This window comes from Salvelinus alpinus, chromosome 24 (assembly GCF_045679555.1).
Source record: "Salvelinus alpinus chromosome 24, SLU_Salpinus.1, whole genome shotgun sequence".
Classification (NCBI taxonomy): Eukaryota; Metazoa; Chordata; class Actinopteri; order Salmoniformes; family Salmonidae; genus Salvelinus; species Salvelinus alpinus.
This window is the reverse complement of record NC_092109.1, coordinates 34,665,872-34,683,162: the sequence shown is the minus strand read 5'-3', so window position 1 is coordinate 34,683,162 and position 17,291 is coordinate 34,665,872. Positions and strand designations below refer to the sequence as shown.

Here is a 17,291-nt window from a genome sequence, read left to right as displayed (position 1 = left end):
TGACATAAGCACATTAATTTGACATTTGGGTTCATGACCACCTAGTCATTGGCTTGGAGGAACAGTACATTCCATACTAGTTTCTTTCCCCTAGCTCCTAACATTACTACTTTAATGTACACTCAACTGAAAGATCTTGATACAGTATGTGTAAGCCAGATGGCACTATATCCTCCGCGTTACTTAGCAGAGTAATGTAGTGCCATCGTCATACTCAAACCCATCTTCTCAGGGTTGAGAGTCATGGAAAAATGCTTTTGGATTTTTCATTCAATAATCGGAGGCAAATACGTAGCCTACTTATACAAGCAACCTTTTCTTATCTAATCCTCCTATTGCATCATGTGTGATCCTTTACACCGATACACTAATTCTGTTGGTTTTACCAGCTCACACAAACTGACAAAACAGGATAAATGAGTCGTGACAGCTTGTTGCGACGGTTTCTTTCATTTTTATTTCAAGTTTGAGGACTTGCTTGCAAAATACTCAGTGCAGTGCAGATAGCAAACAAGTGTGTTTAGGATGAACTGAGATGATGCTGAAAAGGTTGCGTGCCCCCTCCCTCCAAACAAAGACATTACGTCAAACAATGATCATTTCCCCCCCCATCAGACATCATCGCACACATGATAGAACAGCAGAATGTCACTTGTTTTTTTATTATCACGACTCAGAATGCTCCTCTGCCCAGTTTAAAAACCCATAACAGATGCACCTGGGGCAACCAGTGGTGCAGTTTCACCTAATCTGGATCCCAGCTTTGAGTTCTTTCATAAATAAAATAAAACATCTTTATTTTATGTCAATTTACAAACCACACCAACAAATTACTTTTCCCTCAAAAACAAACCACCCAGATTAGTGTACAAACATTTGCTTAAAAAAATGCTATACACCATTCTGTATCCTTTAAATAATTAAAAGTTCTGATTTAAACCCCCCTGGCTCAATCAGGAATCATCTGTTAAAGCCCCAATCAGTAGTTGAAACAAAGCGCTTTCCACCGTTTCGTTAAAAATATGAGATATGGGGTTGGAGAAATGTAACCACTGTCAAAAAGTCATAGACAGCGATATGGATGCAAGGAGAAACAATCCATGATATAAAATGATAGTTCTACCAATGCTTTGAGACTATATAGTGTTAGTTTCCATTTACTTTGTTTACAAACATTGGAGTAAAACAAGTTTATATTTCAGGTTCTGATGGGGTACGACAATTGAACTAAGCTTATGAGGCATTTATACATTATATTCTTCAATAATTAATGGGTACATATGATTAATTTATAAGTCACAAAATGGATGTAACAACTACAGATTGAGTTATTCAGAATGTGGCTGACTCCAACAACAAATACAAGCATTGCACCCTATGCAAGTTAGTTACGGTACATTGAATATTGAGCGATGACTTGGCCACAGGTTTGACGCTGGGAATGCATTTGAAAGGGTAGGACTGGAGTTGCAGAATTAGGGAGAGAGCAGTTGTTGAATAGGGGTCATGGACAATCACTCCGCTTTGGTACGCTTCAGTGCCCCTGGAAGTTTATCTTGAAGCCTGAAAAGGGGAAATAATGCTGTACTTCTCACATGTATATACTCTGCTACATTAGAGGTCACACTGCATCTAAATACCGCTACATTAGAGGCCACACTGCACCTGGGAAGACAAATCCTTTAGGATGGTTTAACCAAGACGAAGCTACTGATATGTGTGCTCCTGCCATGTAGAAATTCTATTGCCAAAAACCAGAACATGGTGGTCTGTGATTTCACCTCCTCCACATATTGATGGTTAGAAAAAGAGGTGCCCTTACTTTGCAAGTGTGACTTCAACTCTGGTGCGAATCAGTTCAATGTATTTATCAATCTGGGTCTGAAAGAGAACAAATTGTTAACCAACACATGTTCATAACAAACATTAGTAACTGTATGTAAAAACGTTCATTCTTACTTTATTTTTGTCATAAACCGGAGGCGTGCTGAATAAGAGGACATCAGCTGTCAATGAGAAACAGAGTGGACTCTGGTTAGGCACATTTGTATCTCTGGAGGTATCCAGATAGCATGGGACAACTCTAACATGCTATTTCAACAAAGCTACAGTATTCATTGAATACTATGAACCTGTTTACAGAGCAGTATGTTACTGTACCTCTCAAGGCAATTTAAACCATGTCTACTGTACATCATTTAGACCTTGTCCCCTCCCATCTTTAGAGTAAATGTAAGTCTGATTGCTCCCCACAATGAGCAATTATGCAGGCAGAAGTACAGAGCTGTACAATACAAGACCATAGACCAGGGATGGGCAACTTTGATGGGGTGCCCCAAAAAAATCTGAACTCATGAGGGGCCGCGGTTGTTCGCGGGTCTGAGTACCCACATGCGCACACACCCCCACAATTCGAGCAACATTTTTTAGGAACCCCTCCCTCTTGACAGCAGAGAGAAATGTTTGAGTTAACTTTGTGCAATTCTAGACATTCTGCCATGGGGTGAAGAGAAAATGTTGCTATTTTAAAGCAAGTCTATGCATTTTGCCATGGGGTGGAGAGAAAATGTTGCCATTTTAAAGCAAGTCTATGCATTTTGCCATGGGGTGGAGAAAATGTTGCCATTTTAAAGCAAGTCTATGCATTTTGCCATGGGGTGGAGACAAATTATTGCAGTTTTTAAATATGATACCTGAATGAGACAATAACACGGGGAATTTTTTTTTAATGGGATTTTTGTGTTTAATGACTAAAATATGTATACATTTGACTTAGATGTTACTGTATGAATGAAACTTATCATAATCATAATGCGTTCCTTATTAGAAAGAATGGAGTTATCTTCAGACAGGCTGGAATGCTGTGTTCCTTACAGGACATTCTGTCTCTACCCAGGGAGGGGAAAGACCTTGGGTTGGTTGCAGATAGTTTAACAGGTGGCAGACAGTAATGAGAACGCTAACTATACTGCCATTGTATTCTAGAGGAGGATGGACATTAAAACCTATGACATCATCTTTATTATATAACCTGATGTAAATTGTACTATGATTCAGTACTCTCGAGAATAAACGCTATTGATTGATTGATTTTAAGACTGGTTTCTGTCCATTTAATGCTGATAATTATCTTACAAATTCTTATTTATGGGCAGAGTGTTTTAATTGAATTGGTTGATAAACATAGGAATGAAATTCCTTTAACACACAATCAAATGGGGGGGGCCCCCAGACAGTAATTCGACCATGATAACAAGTTTAGATAGCTGACCGCTAGAATAATTTACCAATCTAAAAATGTTTAGCTGACAATGGGCTAATTGAGTGACTATCAGTGACTGACATAAGAGAAAAAACACAGATGCACAAGCACATTTCCACCTTGTGTATTCTACCTTGCAACAGTAAGTTGAAAGCCCGACAGAGTAAATAATAAAAACGGTGAGTGAATTTTGTTGTTTATTAATCTGAGTGCAGCCAGTTGCCCATCCCTGACACAGGACAACCTACACAGCCCCAATAGTTATTAAAAAACATGACATTTAATGAGAAGTCTAGGTTCCTAAAGGATCGTTAAAAAAAAGCATATGTGCATTATTAGAACATCAAGTGTCTACGTGACCGGGTGCAGAACACTTATTTGTGAGCATTAGACAAATGGAAGACTGGACAGTGTGTGATTCTTACCCAGTATGAGGATTGTGATACCATTAAAGACAGCTCCCACATACGTCATCAGCCACATAAAACCAGCCAGCTGCAACAGAGGGACCAGAACATTTCAGAAAACTACCACACCTTAAGGATAAATGTCATGACATTAATAAGGACAACATTTTCCTTGGCCACTATAGATCAATTGAATTATTATCTTACTTGAACATTGACTGTGTTTGATATGAGTGTCCCACAATGTTTAGCCTCTATAGGAACTTACTGTTGGAAAAACACACTAGCTGCCTTCAGCTGTGTAATCCACTCCTTCCTTCATCTGATAAACTCTTAATCCCTCATTTGAACATCTGCCAGGCATTTCTTTCTCTGCCACCACATGACAACTTTTCAGGCTTTCTTAGTCAGGCGTAACAATACATAAGAGACCGACTTCAGTGTTGTGAAGAAACATCTCCAAAGACAACTGACCACAGTTTATATAGACCAGCAGCTCTTAAGGTGTGCAAAACACTACTTTTTATTTTTACAATTCTAAGCACCGTAAGTCAATTTTCCAACCAGTCAACATAAACCCTAATTTTGTCCCAAGAGCATTACCATTCAGCCCAGTAGATGAAACTGGTGAGACTCACAAAATGACTCCCCTTGCTATACATGCCTGACAGAAGATTCTACATCAAGCACTTCTAGAATGAATCATTTAGATCCAATTGAAGACCATAGCATTGGAAATCTCCAAAACTGCAGTAGCTTACAGCCTGATGAACATTACCTTGAGTGAGTCCACCAGGTCCTCCACCAGCAGCAAGTGTCTGACCTGTTTAACGGCTCGGTTCACATAGGTCAGAAACACATCCACATATTTACGGAAAGTCTCAGGCTGAACAGTTAGGTCCTGCGCCATCAGACCCCTGTGGGAGCAAAAACATCAGTCATCACCTAACAATCAAATCAGACAATGACTCCAAGGGGTCAAGTTCAATATAAGTAGACTCAGTTCTAATGATATATCCATGTTCCAACATATCCCAAGCTGAGCTGTCATACTTGAAGGGGTGGCCCTCTCCAGACTTCTGCACTGCCTGAATGACAGACTTGTAGATGCGGAAGGTGATTGTGACACAGAGCAGGGCAAGCAGCAGGTAGGACAACACACTGATGACACTGAAGGTGGCCAGGGACAGAAGGACCAGCAGGGACATGCCAAAGGCCACCGCAGACTTCTTGGGGTCCCGCCAGTACACCAGCTCCATCACTAGATGAGGAACAAATAGGATGGAACAGGGGAGAGACAATTAATTCTCAAGCCAAACCTGACTGTCAGATGATCACAGATGTCATTTATAAATCCTAATAATGAAGGAAAGTTGAGATGAGAAACCTGAGAGCATAAAGTTCCCAATTTCCCTCATATGATCTCAGGTATGACAATGATAATGCCACTGCCAACATGCAGTTCATCCTAGTTGACTGAGTCATGGCTGTGAGGATTATCCATGTTACAACACACAGATCTCAGACATAGCCAAATCTAAAATGCATTTTCTCAGGGTTCAAAATAATGGAATGGAAGACATGTTCAACTCCTTTTCTCCTTGAGGAACTGGAACAATTGACAGTGCTCCATTATTTGGTCATGTTAGTCTAATTCTCCATAGCACAGTCCACAATCAACACTGAAAAATAATTTCCCTCCGTTTTCAGGTGAGCGCAACTGGTGGCAAATGGTTATCATTATCCTGAAAAATTGGTAATCTAGTCGACGGTCTCATATCTAGTGAAATTCAGTGGGGACCTTCATTTCATTCATAGCTGTCCTAATTCAGGAGTTGTTCACACTTTCCCAATGGGCTGTAGCCTGCAGCCAGGGTTTTTGTAGTCTAGTGTCAAGTTGTTAGGAATGGTGCCAAAAACACGTGCTTCGACACAAATGGCCCCTCATCTGTTAACTTGATGCCAGTTCAGGAAGCACTAGACTACATCAATAGCTAGGTTTCCATGTGAATATTCTAGAATCCACATTAAGAAAATAAACACATTGTCCCACCACTGGTGTGTTTCCACTAGGGTTGCAAAGGGTCAGAAACTATCTGGTAAATTTCCAGACTTTCCCCAGAGATTTTCCATGGGAAGTTAATCCCTGGAATTTCTGAACTCAAACAAGTCAGCGTATAACAGTGAAGCTTTTTTTGTGGGATACACAAGGCAATTCTAGGTCTTGTGGCATATTCTGGTTAAACTATCCCCAATTCAATGGAATTGCAACCCTCTGCATGCACAGTGCATTCTTCCATCACATGTACAGCTGATTCTCTAGATCTTGCACACTAATGAGATGCTATTAAGCCCACACTATTACACTGTCTGAGCCAAGGACTACATGCTTTCTGGTAAGTTTTGATTACAATACTGGGTGGGGTGAATATATTTTATATGACACACATGATTTTTTGTTAACTAGTAAATACAGCAAAGTGTGTTTAAATCATTTCTAACTTGCTAACAATTTCTGCTAGTTAGTTTTTGCTACCATGTGGGTTTTAGCTTGCTTGAGCCTGCTAACCGAGGACGGTTAATTCACCCGTTTCCATACGTTTCATTTTAAAACATTTATCTTACAAAAGGAGTTGTTTAATCTAACTGCTTAAATATTTATCTGTACATGGAATTGTATTTTTTTACTCATTGTTTTCTCATCTTCACATGAAAATGCCACTATCTGATATGTGGAGACATTTCACTGCAGCTAATGAAGAAGGAAAAGCTGTGTACATTTGCAAATCCTGTGCCAAATCCTGTGAGGAATGCAACAAAGATGCAGAATCATCTGGCCAAGTGCATTAAGTTCCCTCAGCGCTCACAACCGCTGACAAAAAGTCCCTCTACTTCTATTCGAGGTGAAAATGATGAATCAGACACCTTATTGATAGCAACAGCTCATGGTCCTCCTGGAATAAGACGTTTTTTGGACTCAATGGAAAAACGTAGTCAGAGAAATGCTGATGAACGTCTTGCTCGAGCTGTGTATGCAACTGGTTCACCTCTGATGCTCACAGGCAATGTGTATTGGAAGAGATTTCTGAATGTTCTTCACCCAGCATATACCCTTCCAACCAGACATGCTTTATCTACTAATTTGCTGGATTCAACAGAGTTCAAGTGAAGGTCAAGCAAATCATAGAGAAAGCAGACTGTATTGCAATCAACTCTGATGGGTGGTCGAATGTTCATGGGCAAGGAATAATTAACAAAATCTTGTATTTTACAAGAGCAGACACAAGGGACAGACACACCGGTCTCTACATTGATGACTGCCTTCAGCTCATCTGCAATGACCTAAGACCACAGAAGATATTTGCACTGGTGACAGACCAAGCAGCCTTCATGTTCGCAGCATTGTCTAAAGCGGAGGAGTCCTACCCTCACTGGTGTTATCATGTTTGACAGTCTCCTGGAGGGGAAGGAGTCTCTCCAAGAAATGGCCATATCAGTCTGCTGATATGGACAGCCGCATCAAGAGGATCCTCCTGGATTATGCATTTCGGGAGAGCGTGGTAAGCAGCCTGAAACCTATAGCAGTAGCCATGGCACGGATTGAGGGAGACAATGCCACCCTGTCTGATGTTCAGATTGCTTGCAGATGTAAGAGAAGAAATCCGTACTGCCCTGCCCACTTCACTGTTGCTCCCAGCAGAGGAAACTGCAGTTCTGAAATACATAACAAAAGCATGAAGACATCTGCCTGAAGACCATACATGCCGCAGTGTACATGTTGGACCCCAAGTATGCTAGCAAGAGCATCCTGTCTGGTGCGGAGCTAAAAAAGGCCTATGGTGTTATAACTACCGTGTCTCGCCACCTTGGCCCGGATGAGGGCAAGGTTCTTGGCAGTCTGGCGAAGTACACTTCCAAGCAAAGGCTTTGGGATGGAGATGCAATAAGGCAGTCGTGTCAACATCTCTCATCAGCCACCTGGTGGAAGAGACTTTGTGGATCTGAGGCTCTTTCCCCCGTTGCCTCCATCATCCTAGAAATCCCACCAACATTGCTGCCTTAGAGCGCAACTGGTCCTTGTTTGGGAACACACACACAAAAGCACGCAACAGCCTGACCAATACAAGGGTTGAAAAATTGGTGGCAATCTGGGCAAATGTGAGGCTTTTTGAGCCTGACAACGAGCCATCCTCAACAAGGTTGGAAAGTGAGTGAAGATGAGGCCTCAAAGTCTGATGTTCAAGAGGTGTGGACATTGAGGAAGTCCAGGGAGAAGACATGGAAGCCTGAGAGGGAGACAACCAAAGCTTTAGTTTCTAGACTATCATTTAACAATGTATGTTGAAAACGTTTTTGGGAGATACGATGGATCATCATTCAATATTCCCTTTCTATTGTTGTTCAGTGAAGTCATCCCATGTGAAGAGTCAACTCAATTAAAAGTTCAATTCGTAACTAAATAGTTTTTAATTTCTATTGGAAGGATTTAATAATTTGCAATTATGTCTACTTATGACAAGGTAAAAGGTTTATGTCCTCCATATGATATGGTAAATAAACTCAGCAAAAAAAAAAAAAAAGTCCCTTTTCAGGATGCTGTTTGTCAAAGAAAATTCATAAAAAATCCAAATACCTTCACAGATCTTCATTGTAAATGGTTTAAACACTGTTTCCCATGCTTGTTCAATGACCCACAAACAATTAATGAACATGCACCCGTGGAACGGTCATTAAGACACTAACACCTTAGACTGTAGGCAATTAAGGTCACAGTTATGAAAACTTAGGACACTAAAGAGGCCTTTCTACAGACTCTGATAAACACCAAAAGAAAGATGCCCAGGGTCCCTGCTAATCTGCATGAACATGCCTTAGGAATGCTGCAAGGAGGCATGACTGCAGATGTGGCCAGGGCAAAAAAATTGCAATGTCCGTACTGTGAGACGCCTGAGACGGACGATCAGCTGATCGTCCTCGCAGTGGCAGACCACGTGTAACACTTACACAGCATCGGTACATCCGAACATCACACCTGCGGGACAGGTACAGGATGGCAACATCAACTGCCCGAGTTACACCAGGAACACACAGTCCCTCCATCAGTGCTCAGACTGTCCGCAATAGGCTGAGAGAAGCTGGACTGAGGGCTTGTAAGGCCTGTTGTAAGGCAGGTCCTCACCAGACATCACCGGCAACAATGTTGCCTATGGGCACAAACCCACCATCGCTGGACCAGACAGGACTGGTAAAAAGTGCTCTTCGCTGACGAGTCGCAGGTTGTCTCACCAGGGGTGATGGTCGAATTCACATTTAGTGTCGAAGGAATGAGCGTTACACCGAGGCCTGTATTCTGGAGGGATCAATTGGGAGGTGGAGGGTCCGTCGTGGTCTGGGGCGGTGTGTCACAGCATCATCGGACTGAGCTTGTTGTCAAGGCCCTAATTAGAAGAGGGAGTGGTTACAAAATTGATTGGACACACCTAGTAAGCAATACTATACACATTAAAAAGTGAAATACTGTAGCTATGTTATCATAAAAATACAACTCCAAGCTAGAAGTATCAGGACACTTAGAAAGGTAGTTCTAACCGGGGACCGTCTTAAACAGTTAAACCAAAGGGAAAGTTTTGGGATTTACAAACTACAGGCCACTAAATACCCTGGTTTAAATGAAGATATGGATTTCTCACCTTTCCTGTAGGGTTGTGATAGGTCCATTTGCTGTCATCTAGTGGACATTTTGCTCAATTGCCCTCAGCTATGTTTAGACTGTTGTTCATGTTTTGCTGTATTCTAGTGTACTATGGAATATATTGCTTTCTTATTCTTGACACTTCTCCCAGTCATATTTAAGGTTAGAACTACCTTTCTAAGTGTCCTGATACTTCTAGCTTGGAGTTGTATTTTTATGATAACATAGCTACAGTATTTCACTTTTTAATGTGTATAGTATTGCTTACTAGGTGTGTCCAATCAATTTTGTAACCACTCCTAATTAGGGCTAATTGGAAAAGCTGTTCAAAAGAGGACATTGTATTATTTTTTTGTACTCCCTGGCGAAGGCCATGCAGCCGAAACACGACAGATTTTTAAAACTTTGTTTCTATCGAACATGCCATACTAATAAAGGCATTTTAATTAATTATATGAAGAGTGCCTTGGTCCTCCTTTCTTTTTGATGACCAATTTACCCCTTTTACAAAGAGCACCTTCTATCTACCAAAATGTACTATAGTGTACCTTAGTAGCGCTTCCCTTCCTCCTCTTTCTACTATATATTGTGGGTGGATGAACGAACATGCGCGAAACCTTGTAAACGAGCCCTTTGAAGTTAAACTATTTATGCGAATGATCATTGAATATTAGGGATATCACAATGTCCTTGTGTTTCAAAGCATACCGGGCTTAAATGGGAACACACCGGGCTTAAATGGGAACAGTGATTTATGGTGAAAAGACAGAACAAAGACTACTCATAAAATATTTGGAAACCAATGGTTTGGGGCATAAATATACACTGACGACTACAATATTATGCAAAGTTAAGAATTGTTCAATATGCTCAACACTTTATTTCCATTCTGTATAGAGAGAGTGCTTTTGTGCTACTGTACCCTTTAAGACCACCGGTGATAAAAGTCAAATTTATAAAAACGTAATCTATGTATAACAATGCAAGGTTCATTTAACTGTAAAATAAGACAAAATATATTCAAAAATATTAGCTTTGAAAGCCTGAAATCTATCATCTTGTAGTAGTTAGTTATTTTGCAACTGACATGCAGGCATGAGAGCTATCATGAAAAAAAAAATATATATTTAATAGGCACGGAAAATGTATTAATGCCTATGAAATACACAATCATGTGCATATATCACTACATTCATCACTTAATTGATCATTCTGTATGTGAAATTTATCTGAGAAGGTACAAACAAAAAAAATCTGGAAAATGTGTTTGAGGGTCACCTCAACAACAAAGTTTCTTTGCAGCTATGAAATTGGCCACTTGCGGGAACTTACACATAAAAATAAAACATCCGATTGGCTTAGAATAGAAACTGTCATGATATAACAACCAATTGAAACATTTGAACAGCAGAAACATGACATCTATTTGAATCTAAAGTTCGAAGTGGCTTAATAGGTATGCTTACCCTATATTTATTTCAGTTTCATTGGCAATGTCAATTCTAGCAATTTTTTCCCTAATACTTTTATGTCACTAGCTGGACAGGCAAACACTGCCAAGTACTAACCAGTAAACCAAGCAAAACGTGTGTACTATCTCTGCTGATCACATCTGCCAATCATGTTCTCCGAACCTAAGTACATAAACACAGCTCATTAGCTAAAGTCTTCTATATTTGTGATCTATTTAGTTATATAAACATGATACTAATGAAACAGGCAGGGAGCAGGTCTCGAACCCTCGACCTTCGAGCCCGAGTTCCGGCGCGCTATCGACTGTGCTGCAAAAGCATGCTCGAACGGCAGTGTCGATTTCTGGGCTTATAAACCCAGGGTCGTTACACGACTCACTAATTTCATTCATACTGACAAATAAGAACTGCCAAATTATCCCTGTCAATAGGCCTAGTTGCAGTAGGATGCAGAGCACCCTGCCTCTCCTGATTCTAGTAGCCTGGTTGTAGTTTTGTTTGTTTTAGACTGACAGGATGTTCATTTCTGGCTCAAACTACAATCCTTTGCTCTGATGATTTGTGTGATTAATGCTTGTCTCTATGATCTATTTAACTCTCCTCTCATGTCAAACTACAATCCTTTGCTCTGATGATTTGTGTGATTAATGCTTGTCTCTATGATCTATTTAACTCTCCTCTCATGTCAAACTACAATCCTTTGCTCTGATGATTTGTGTGATTAATGCTTGTCTCTATGATCTATTTAACTCTCCTCTCATGTCAAACTACAATCCTTTGCTCTGATGATTTGTGTGATTAATGCTTGTCTCTATGATCTATTTAACTCTCCTCTCATGTCAAACTACAATCCTTTGCTCTGATGATTTGTGTGATTAATGCTTGTCTCTATGATCTATTTAACTCTCCTCTCATGTCAAACTACAATCCTTTGCTCTGATGATTTGTGTGATTAATGCTTGTCTCTATGATCTATTTAACTCTCCTCTCATGTCAAACTACAATCCTTTGCTCTGATGATTTGTGTGATTAATGCTTGTCTCTATGATCTATTTAACTCTCCTCTCATGTCAAACTACAATCCTTTGCTCTGATGATTTGTGTGATTAATGCTTGTCTCTATGATCTATTTAACTCTCCTCTCATGTCAAACTACAATCCTTTGCTCTGATGATTTGTGTGATTAATGCTTGTCTCTATGATCTATTTAACTCTCCTCTCATGTCAAACTACAATCCTTTGCTCTGATGATTTGTGTGATTAATGCTTGTCTCTATGATCTATTTAACTCTCCTCTCATGTCAAACTACAATCCTTTGCTCTGATGATTTGTGTGATTAATGCTTGTCTCTATGATCTATTTAACTCTCCTCTCATGTCAAACTACAATCCTTTGCTCTGATGATTTGTGTGATTAATGCTTGTCTCTATGATCTATTTAACTCTCCTCTCATGTGTCCTGTTCCCAGAGATCAACTAAGTGCTATTCACCAAGCAGATTCGCTCACTTGTGAGAAGAACCATCCTACTGCAGTTTGAACTAGCCCTGCCGTCACTATTAGACATTGAGACTAGGGATGCATGATATCAGAATCGGCCAATTAAAGCAAAAAAATGTCAAAAACATCGGTATATGCCCGATGTCTAGTTTAACGCCGATGTGCAAAACCGATGTCAAAGCTGACGTGCATACCTATATAACATAAGTACATGACGTAATGACGCCACGTAAAATTTGGCGCTACACATGCAACACAGCATTACTAACCTAGCCTACAATATCTGCTGTGTGGATCGAGCAGTTATTTCAAAGAGTAAGAATTTCAGCAAGACAACCCAAAGGCGAAATCCATTAACGCCAAGATATATGGAATTCATTGACCTTGACAATCCACCGTTCTCTGTCGTGGGTGACGTTGGCTTTCGCCGACTGGATGAGCACCAGTACACATGTTGCCCTACCGGAGTTAAACAGTAATGGCATCACTGCTATTAGCTTCACGACATACTATGGAACACTGCTTGGGTCTTTGCATGTTAAAAAAAGATACGTCAAATAACAGTTATTTTCTAGAATGTTGCGTGTTCTGAATTTGCACGTGCAAGCGCCACCACCACTATCCGTAGCACCGTCAAAGCTGTACAAAAAAATTCTGCAAACACCAGCCACGAACAATGTGTTTACATTATTTATTTGACCGCAACTTCTGGGGTAGCTAGCTTAAGTTTGGTACCTAGCTAGCACCAATACAACAAGCCTGAAAACAATGACCAGTAGAAACTGCAGTCATTTTCATTATTCTTAGCAATGATTTAGGAATCGTTGTATGTAAGTATTAGCTAGGTAGCCACTTGTTCACCGATTGAAATTGAACTTCAGTTCATGAAAATAAATAGCTAGCCAGCTACTTAACCCTGTTGCCCAAAGTTAACATTATAGGCAGCCAGCTAGCTTCATCTGTCTAGTGAGGCTTGACCGGACCGGGTTATGTGTTGTGAAGCTAGCCACAATAGTGGAATTTGCCGTTTGCCTTCAAAATAAAAGGACCTCTTTGAAAGTGATGCAGAAGGTTACAATTGGTGGAATCATGCCAAATTTAGACCAATGTTAAATCAAGGTTGGAATGCGAAGCAATAAAATGGGGTATCAGTCTACTCGGCGACACCCACAGACCACAATTGTTCAGAGTTTACACAAATATTAGCGTTGTAGCTCTTATCGCGGGACTGTGACTGTGTGAAATCACCTCCCCAGTAAGCCTATTTTGTGTATTGACATTCAAATTGCACTGTACAGCTTTACCTAAGGATTGGGGATCAATGAAATGGGGTACATTTTTTCCCAAAGCCCTCAGAGTTATCAGGCTCCAAAACATCCAGCCAGTATTGTTTTTCCTCTGGAATAGTGTTCAATACACAGGTTGACAATAAATGTGGCTCAATTCACAGTTGTTTCAGAGTCCCGCAATAAGAGCTACGACGCTAATGTTCTCTGGGTGTCATTGAGTACACTGACACCCCATGTTATTGATCCACAATGTATGTACAGTGAAATAAGTATGTCCCCAATGCAATTCTAAAGTATAATACATCCAGTGTGGTTGCAACAGATTGTCAAATTAACAAAATTGTCTTTTGTTGATCTTATATAACATTCCAACCTCATTTACCATGATCTATTCAATTATGGCATAATCCTACTATTTGTATTCATTCGCATCACTGTCAATGACATTCTTTTATTTTGAAGGCAAACCGCAAAATCCACTATTGTGGCTAATCCTTATTGTGGCTAGCGTCACATAGATGGTCCGACCACCATTAATCAAATAAAACCCGTCTTATACATGAGGGTTATTTCTGATGACACCTAGCTATAGCTACTGAAACCGATGTCATTTTGCAATGTTTTTGGGGAAGAACATTGTTTGCATCCACGAGCTAGCTAGCTTTTTTATGACCAGCACTGTAGGTTCACGAGACAACTTTACCAGCATCATAGCATACGTAATGACTCGTTGTGACATATGACATACGACTGATAGTGGAATAAAAGTGGAATAACTACGTAAAACATTAATGAACGTTTTAAATTATTGTGTGACGAGCAGTCATATTCAGGTCCTGATTGGCCAAATAGTGTTATTTGACACGCAAAGACCCAAACGGCATTCCATAGTATGAGAAATCGTGGTTGAGAACGAAACGACTGAACAAAACAGCAAGTAAGTAAAAGAAATAGGTTTTGATTATGTTTTACTGATAATGGGGACATGCATAAATGACAACAAAACATTGGTCAGTGTGGTGTGTGTAACCTTTATTTAACTAGGCAAGTCAGTTAAGAACAAATTCTTATTTACAATGGACGGCCTACCCCGGCCAAACCTGGACGACGCTGGGCCAGTTGTGCGCCGCCCTATGGGACTCCCAGTCAAGGCCGGCTGTGATGACTGGATTCTGAAGCATGCGTTGATGGCTTTTGGCATAGATGGTAAAGCGTTTATTTCTGGTCTGCAACATTGTATGATTTCTGCCCCCACAGCACTCTCTCGCCATTGATTGGTAGGTTACACTATATTTAATGTAAGCTACCTAAATTTACACTATCCTTCAAATACTGAGCAACACATTTACCATTTGTCTCCGTACTCCATAAGTGGTGAAACACTAGAATGTGATGATCTTTGTTCAAATGTATATGCATGTATATGCCAAATTGACTTTTACAATAGCTGGCTAGGCTAGTCAAACTGTAACATGGGAGAGACTATATGGACATGCCTGGTGCCCAGAATGATGACGTTTGTAGCAAGAGGAGTGGAGGAGAATGAATTCGGTTCAGTCAGTCCTCCCGATGACCCCTTCCCAGCTAGTTAGTTAGTTATGCCTGTGCCTAGAAACTTCAGCATGAATTTGAAACTTCTCTGCCGAAGTTGGGACTGTACAGAATCATTAAATTTGTACAGGAATAATAGTTTTACAAAAAAGTTTAAACTAGACGTTAATCCCGTAGTTGTGATTTTCACCTAATGTACTACAAAAAGTGCTTTCAGGCCAGGATGACGGCTATCGGGCTACACCATCTTAGCTACTTCCCTCTCCTTAATGCGGAGCGAAAGACACTGTGCCCCATATGTTGCAGCGCAAACTATCCCCAGTGAGCAGTAGACTATCAGTGACATCCAGATGGTTACTACCAATATTACAAGTTATTTCTCGTGTAGGCTGCTATCTTACTAAAAACAAAATCAAGTGGGTTGGAACAAATATGAGATTGTGACCAATACTACAAGGTATTTCTCCCTCGCCCATCAAAATAAACATCACTTACTTTTACACGTAAGTAGTGCCATGCTGCTGCTGTTGCTAGTAGCCAGCATTCTAGCTGGAAGGGCGGATCAGAACGACCGACTGAACCGAATCCATTCGTCGCCACACTCAGCTGCATGACCTACGCCATCCATTTGGGCACCAGGCCTGTCCATATAGCCGCTCCCCTGTAACACTGGCTAGCTTCCAATAAATTGGCTAAGCGATCAAGTCAAATTGCATGCTGCATATTTCAGGTGCACTCGAGCTGATCAGAGGAGTGGCATGGGGGATGATGGGAAAAGGCATAGAGGCTAATATTTATCTTATTTCAGTCATCAGCTCAGCATTTAGATAAAAGCAGGACATTGGCCACCTTCACAACGAGGGGCATGTACAGGAGTTCTGATTGGTCCACGTTTAGGAGTTCAGCAAATTTGCCTAGAGTACAGTGTTGAAATTTACTAATGAGAAAAATGTGCAAGAATTGAAGGTGCCAGAAAGATTGTCATAGGGAGGTTTTACCGTATTTACAAAAAACATCACGTTTCTTGGCTCACCACTTACAGTTCCTTGACGAAACCACTAAGCTGACAAGGTTGGTTTGATTAATGAAGGCAAAGGGATGGTAACCATGCCTTCCTTGGTCCAATCATTGTCAGGGTGATTAGAACCATTTTAAAAGCATTCAAATAGGGCCATGTGCTCGCGGTCGTTGCTATCTGGGATCCTTGGTATGTCACTAAACTGACAATGCCATAGCTACATAACATTGGTCAGAGATCAACTGGGTGAACAAACGACCTATTGTGGGCTACGGAACTACTCAAAAATACAAAAGGCTTTCTCTGGTCTTCGGCCTTTACTAGCTACCAAATTATCCAAACAATTGCTTTATGGTATGGGCAGTTCGCAACACTGCTAACCAACATAGAGACTAACGTTACCTAGAATATAATAAACCAATAACTAGCTAACGTTAGCCAACATGAGTCCTGTTCAACATGTAATCCAATCGCTAACTGTCTGGGTCACCGTTAGCATTCACACACACGTAACCCCCCCACGCCATCAATTGTTTGAACATGAATTGCATACGAGTGTGGTTGAGCTGAGCTCGAGCTATTACGGTCAAAATGTTTGCATTCAAAATAAAACAATTCAACAAAAAAAAATCCTACCGGAATATGGGGATTCTTTTGTCGATGAAGCGTTCAGAGAGGACGAGATCTGGCCAGACTGTGTCATCGGATCTGCCATTTTTGTGATGATTTCTACCCAGACAACGAGACAATCAAAATAAACGTTGTAAAATCGAAGTGCGTAGCTAGCTAAAATGTTTTGTTCCAAATTCTTTCGAATTTTTAATAGATGACTGACGCTAAATTGACTCCTCAATCCCGTTTGATGCCTTGAAAATGATGTTTCGGAGCACAACGACGGACGTGCCTTCACCACGAAGGGGGGGCTTGGCTATAAAGGTGTGGTCTCAATATGGTCTAGTCAGTATCATTCATTACCTTATACCGCATATTTATACAGTGGCTTAATTATGCTACTCTTTTATAAATTATTGTTAAAAAAATTCCTGAGTTCGTTTTTCCTATATCCATAAAATAACCTTAATAATCATCCAGTCAATCAAC

General features: G+C 40.5%; 1 protein-coding gene across 2 annotated transcripts; it reads right to left on the bottom strand.

Moving 5' to 3' along the window:
* Positions 1–434: 434 nt before the first annotated feature.
* LOC139552709 (reticulon-3-like) lies at positions 435–17,146 on the bottom strand. Of its 2 annotated transcripts, none has more exons than XM_071364714.1 (7): positions 16,827–17,146; positions 4,723–4,930; positions 4,448–4,586; positions 3,688–3,757; positions 1,960–2,006; positions 1,823–1,881; positions 435–1,563 (listed from the first exon to the last, which is right to left on the bottom strand). In XM_071364714.1, exons 1-7 carry the CDS (start codon positions 16,903–16,905, stop codon positions 1,515–1,517), a joined length of 651 nt encoding a protein of 216 aa, XP_071220815.1. In that variant the 5' UTR covers positions 16,906–17,146; the 3' UTR covers positions 435–1,514. The 2 variants fall into 2 exon arrangements, with proteins under 2 accessions (XP_071220815.1, XP_071220816.1); XM_071364715.1 differs by lacking the exon at positions 16,827–17,146 and adding an exon at positions 15,668–15,795.
* Positions 17,147–17,291: the final 145 nt, after the last annotated feature.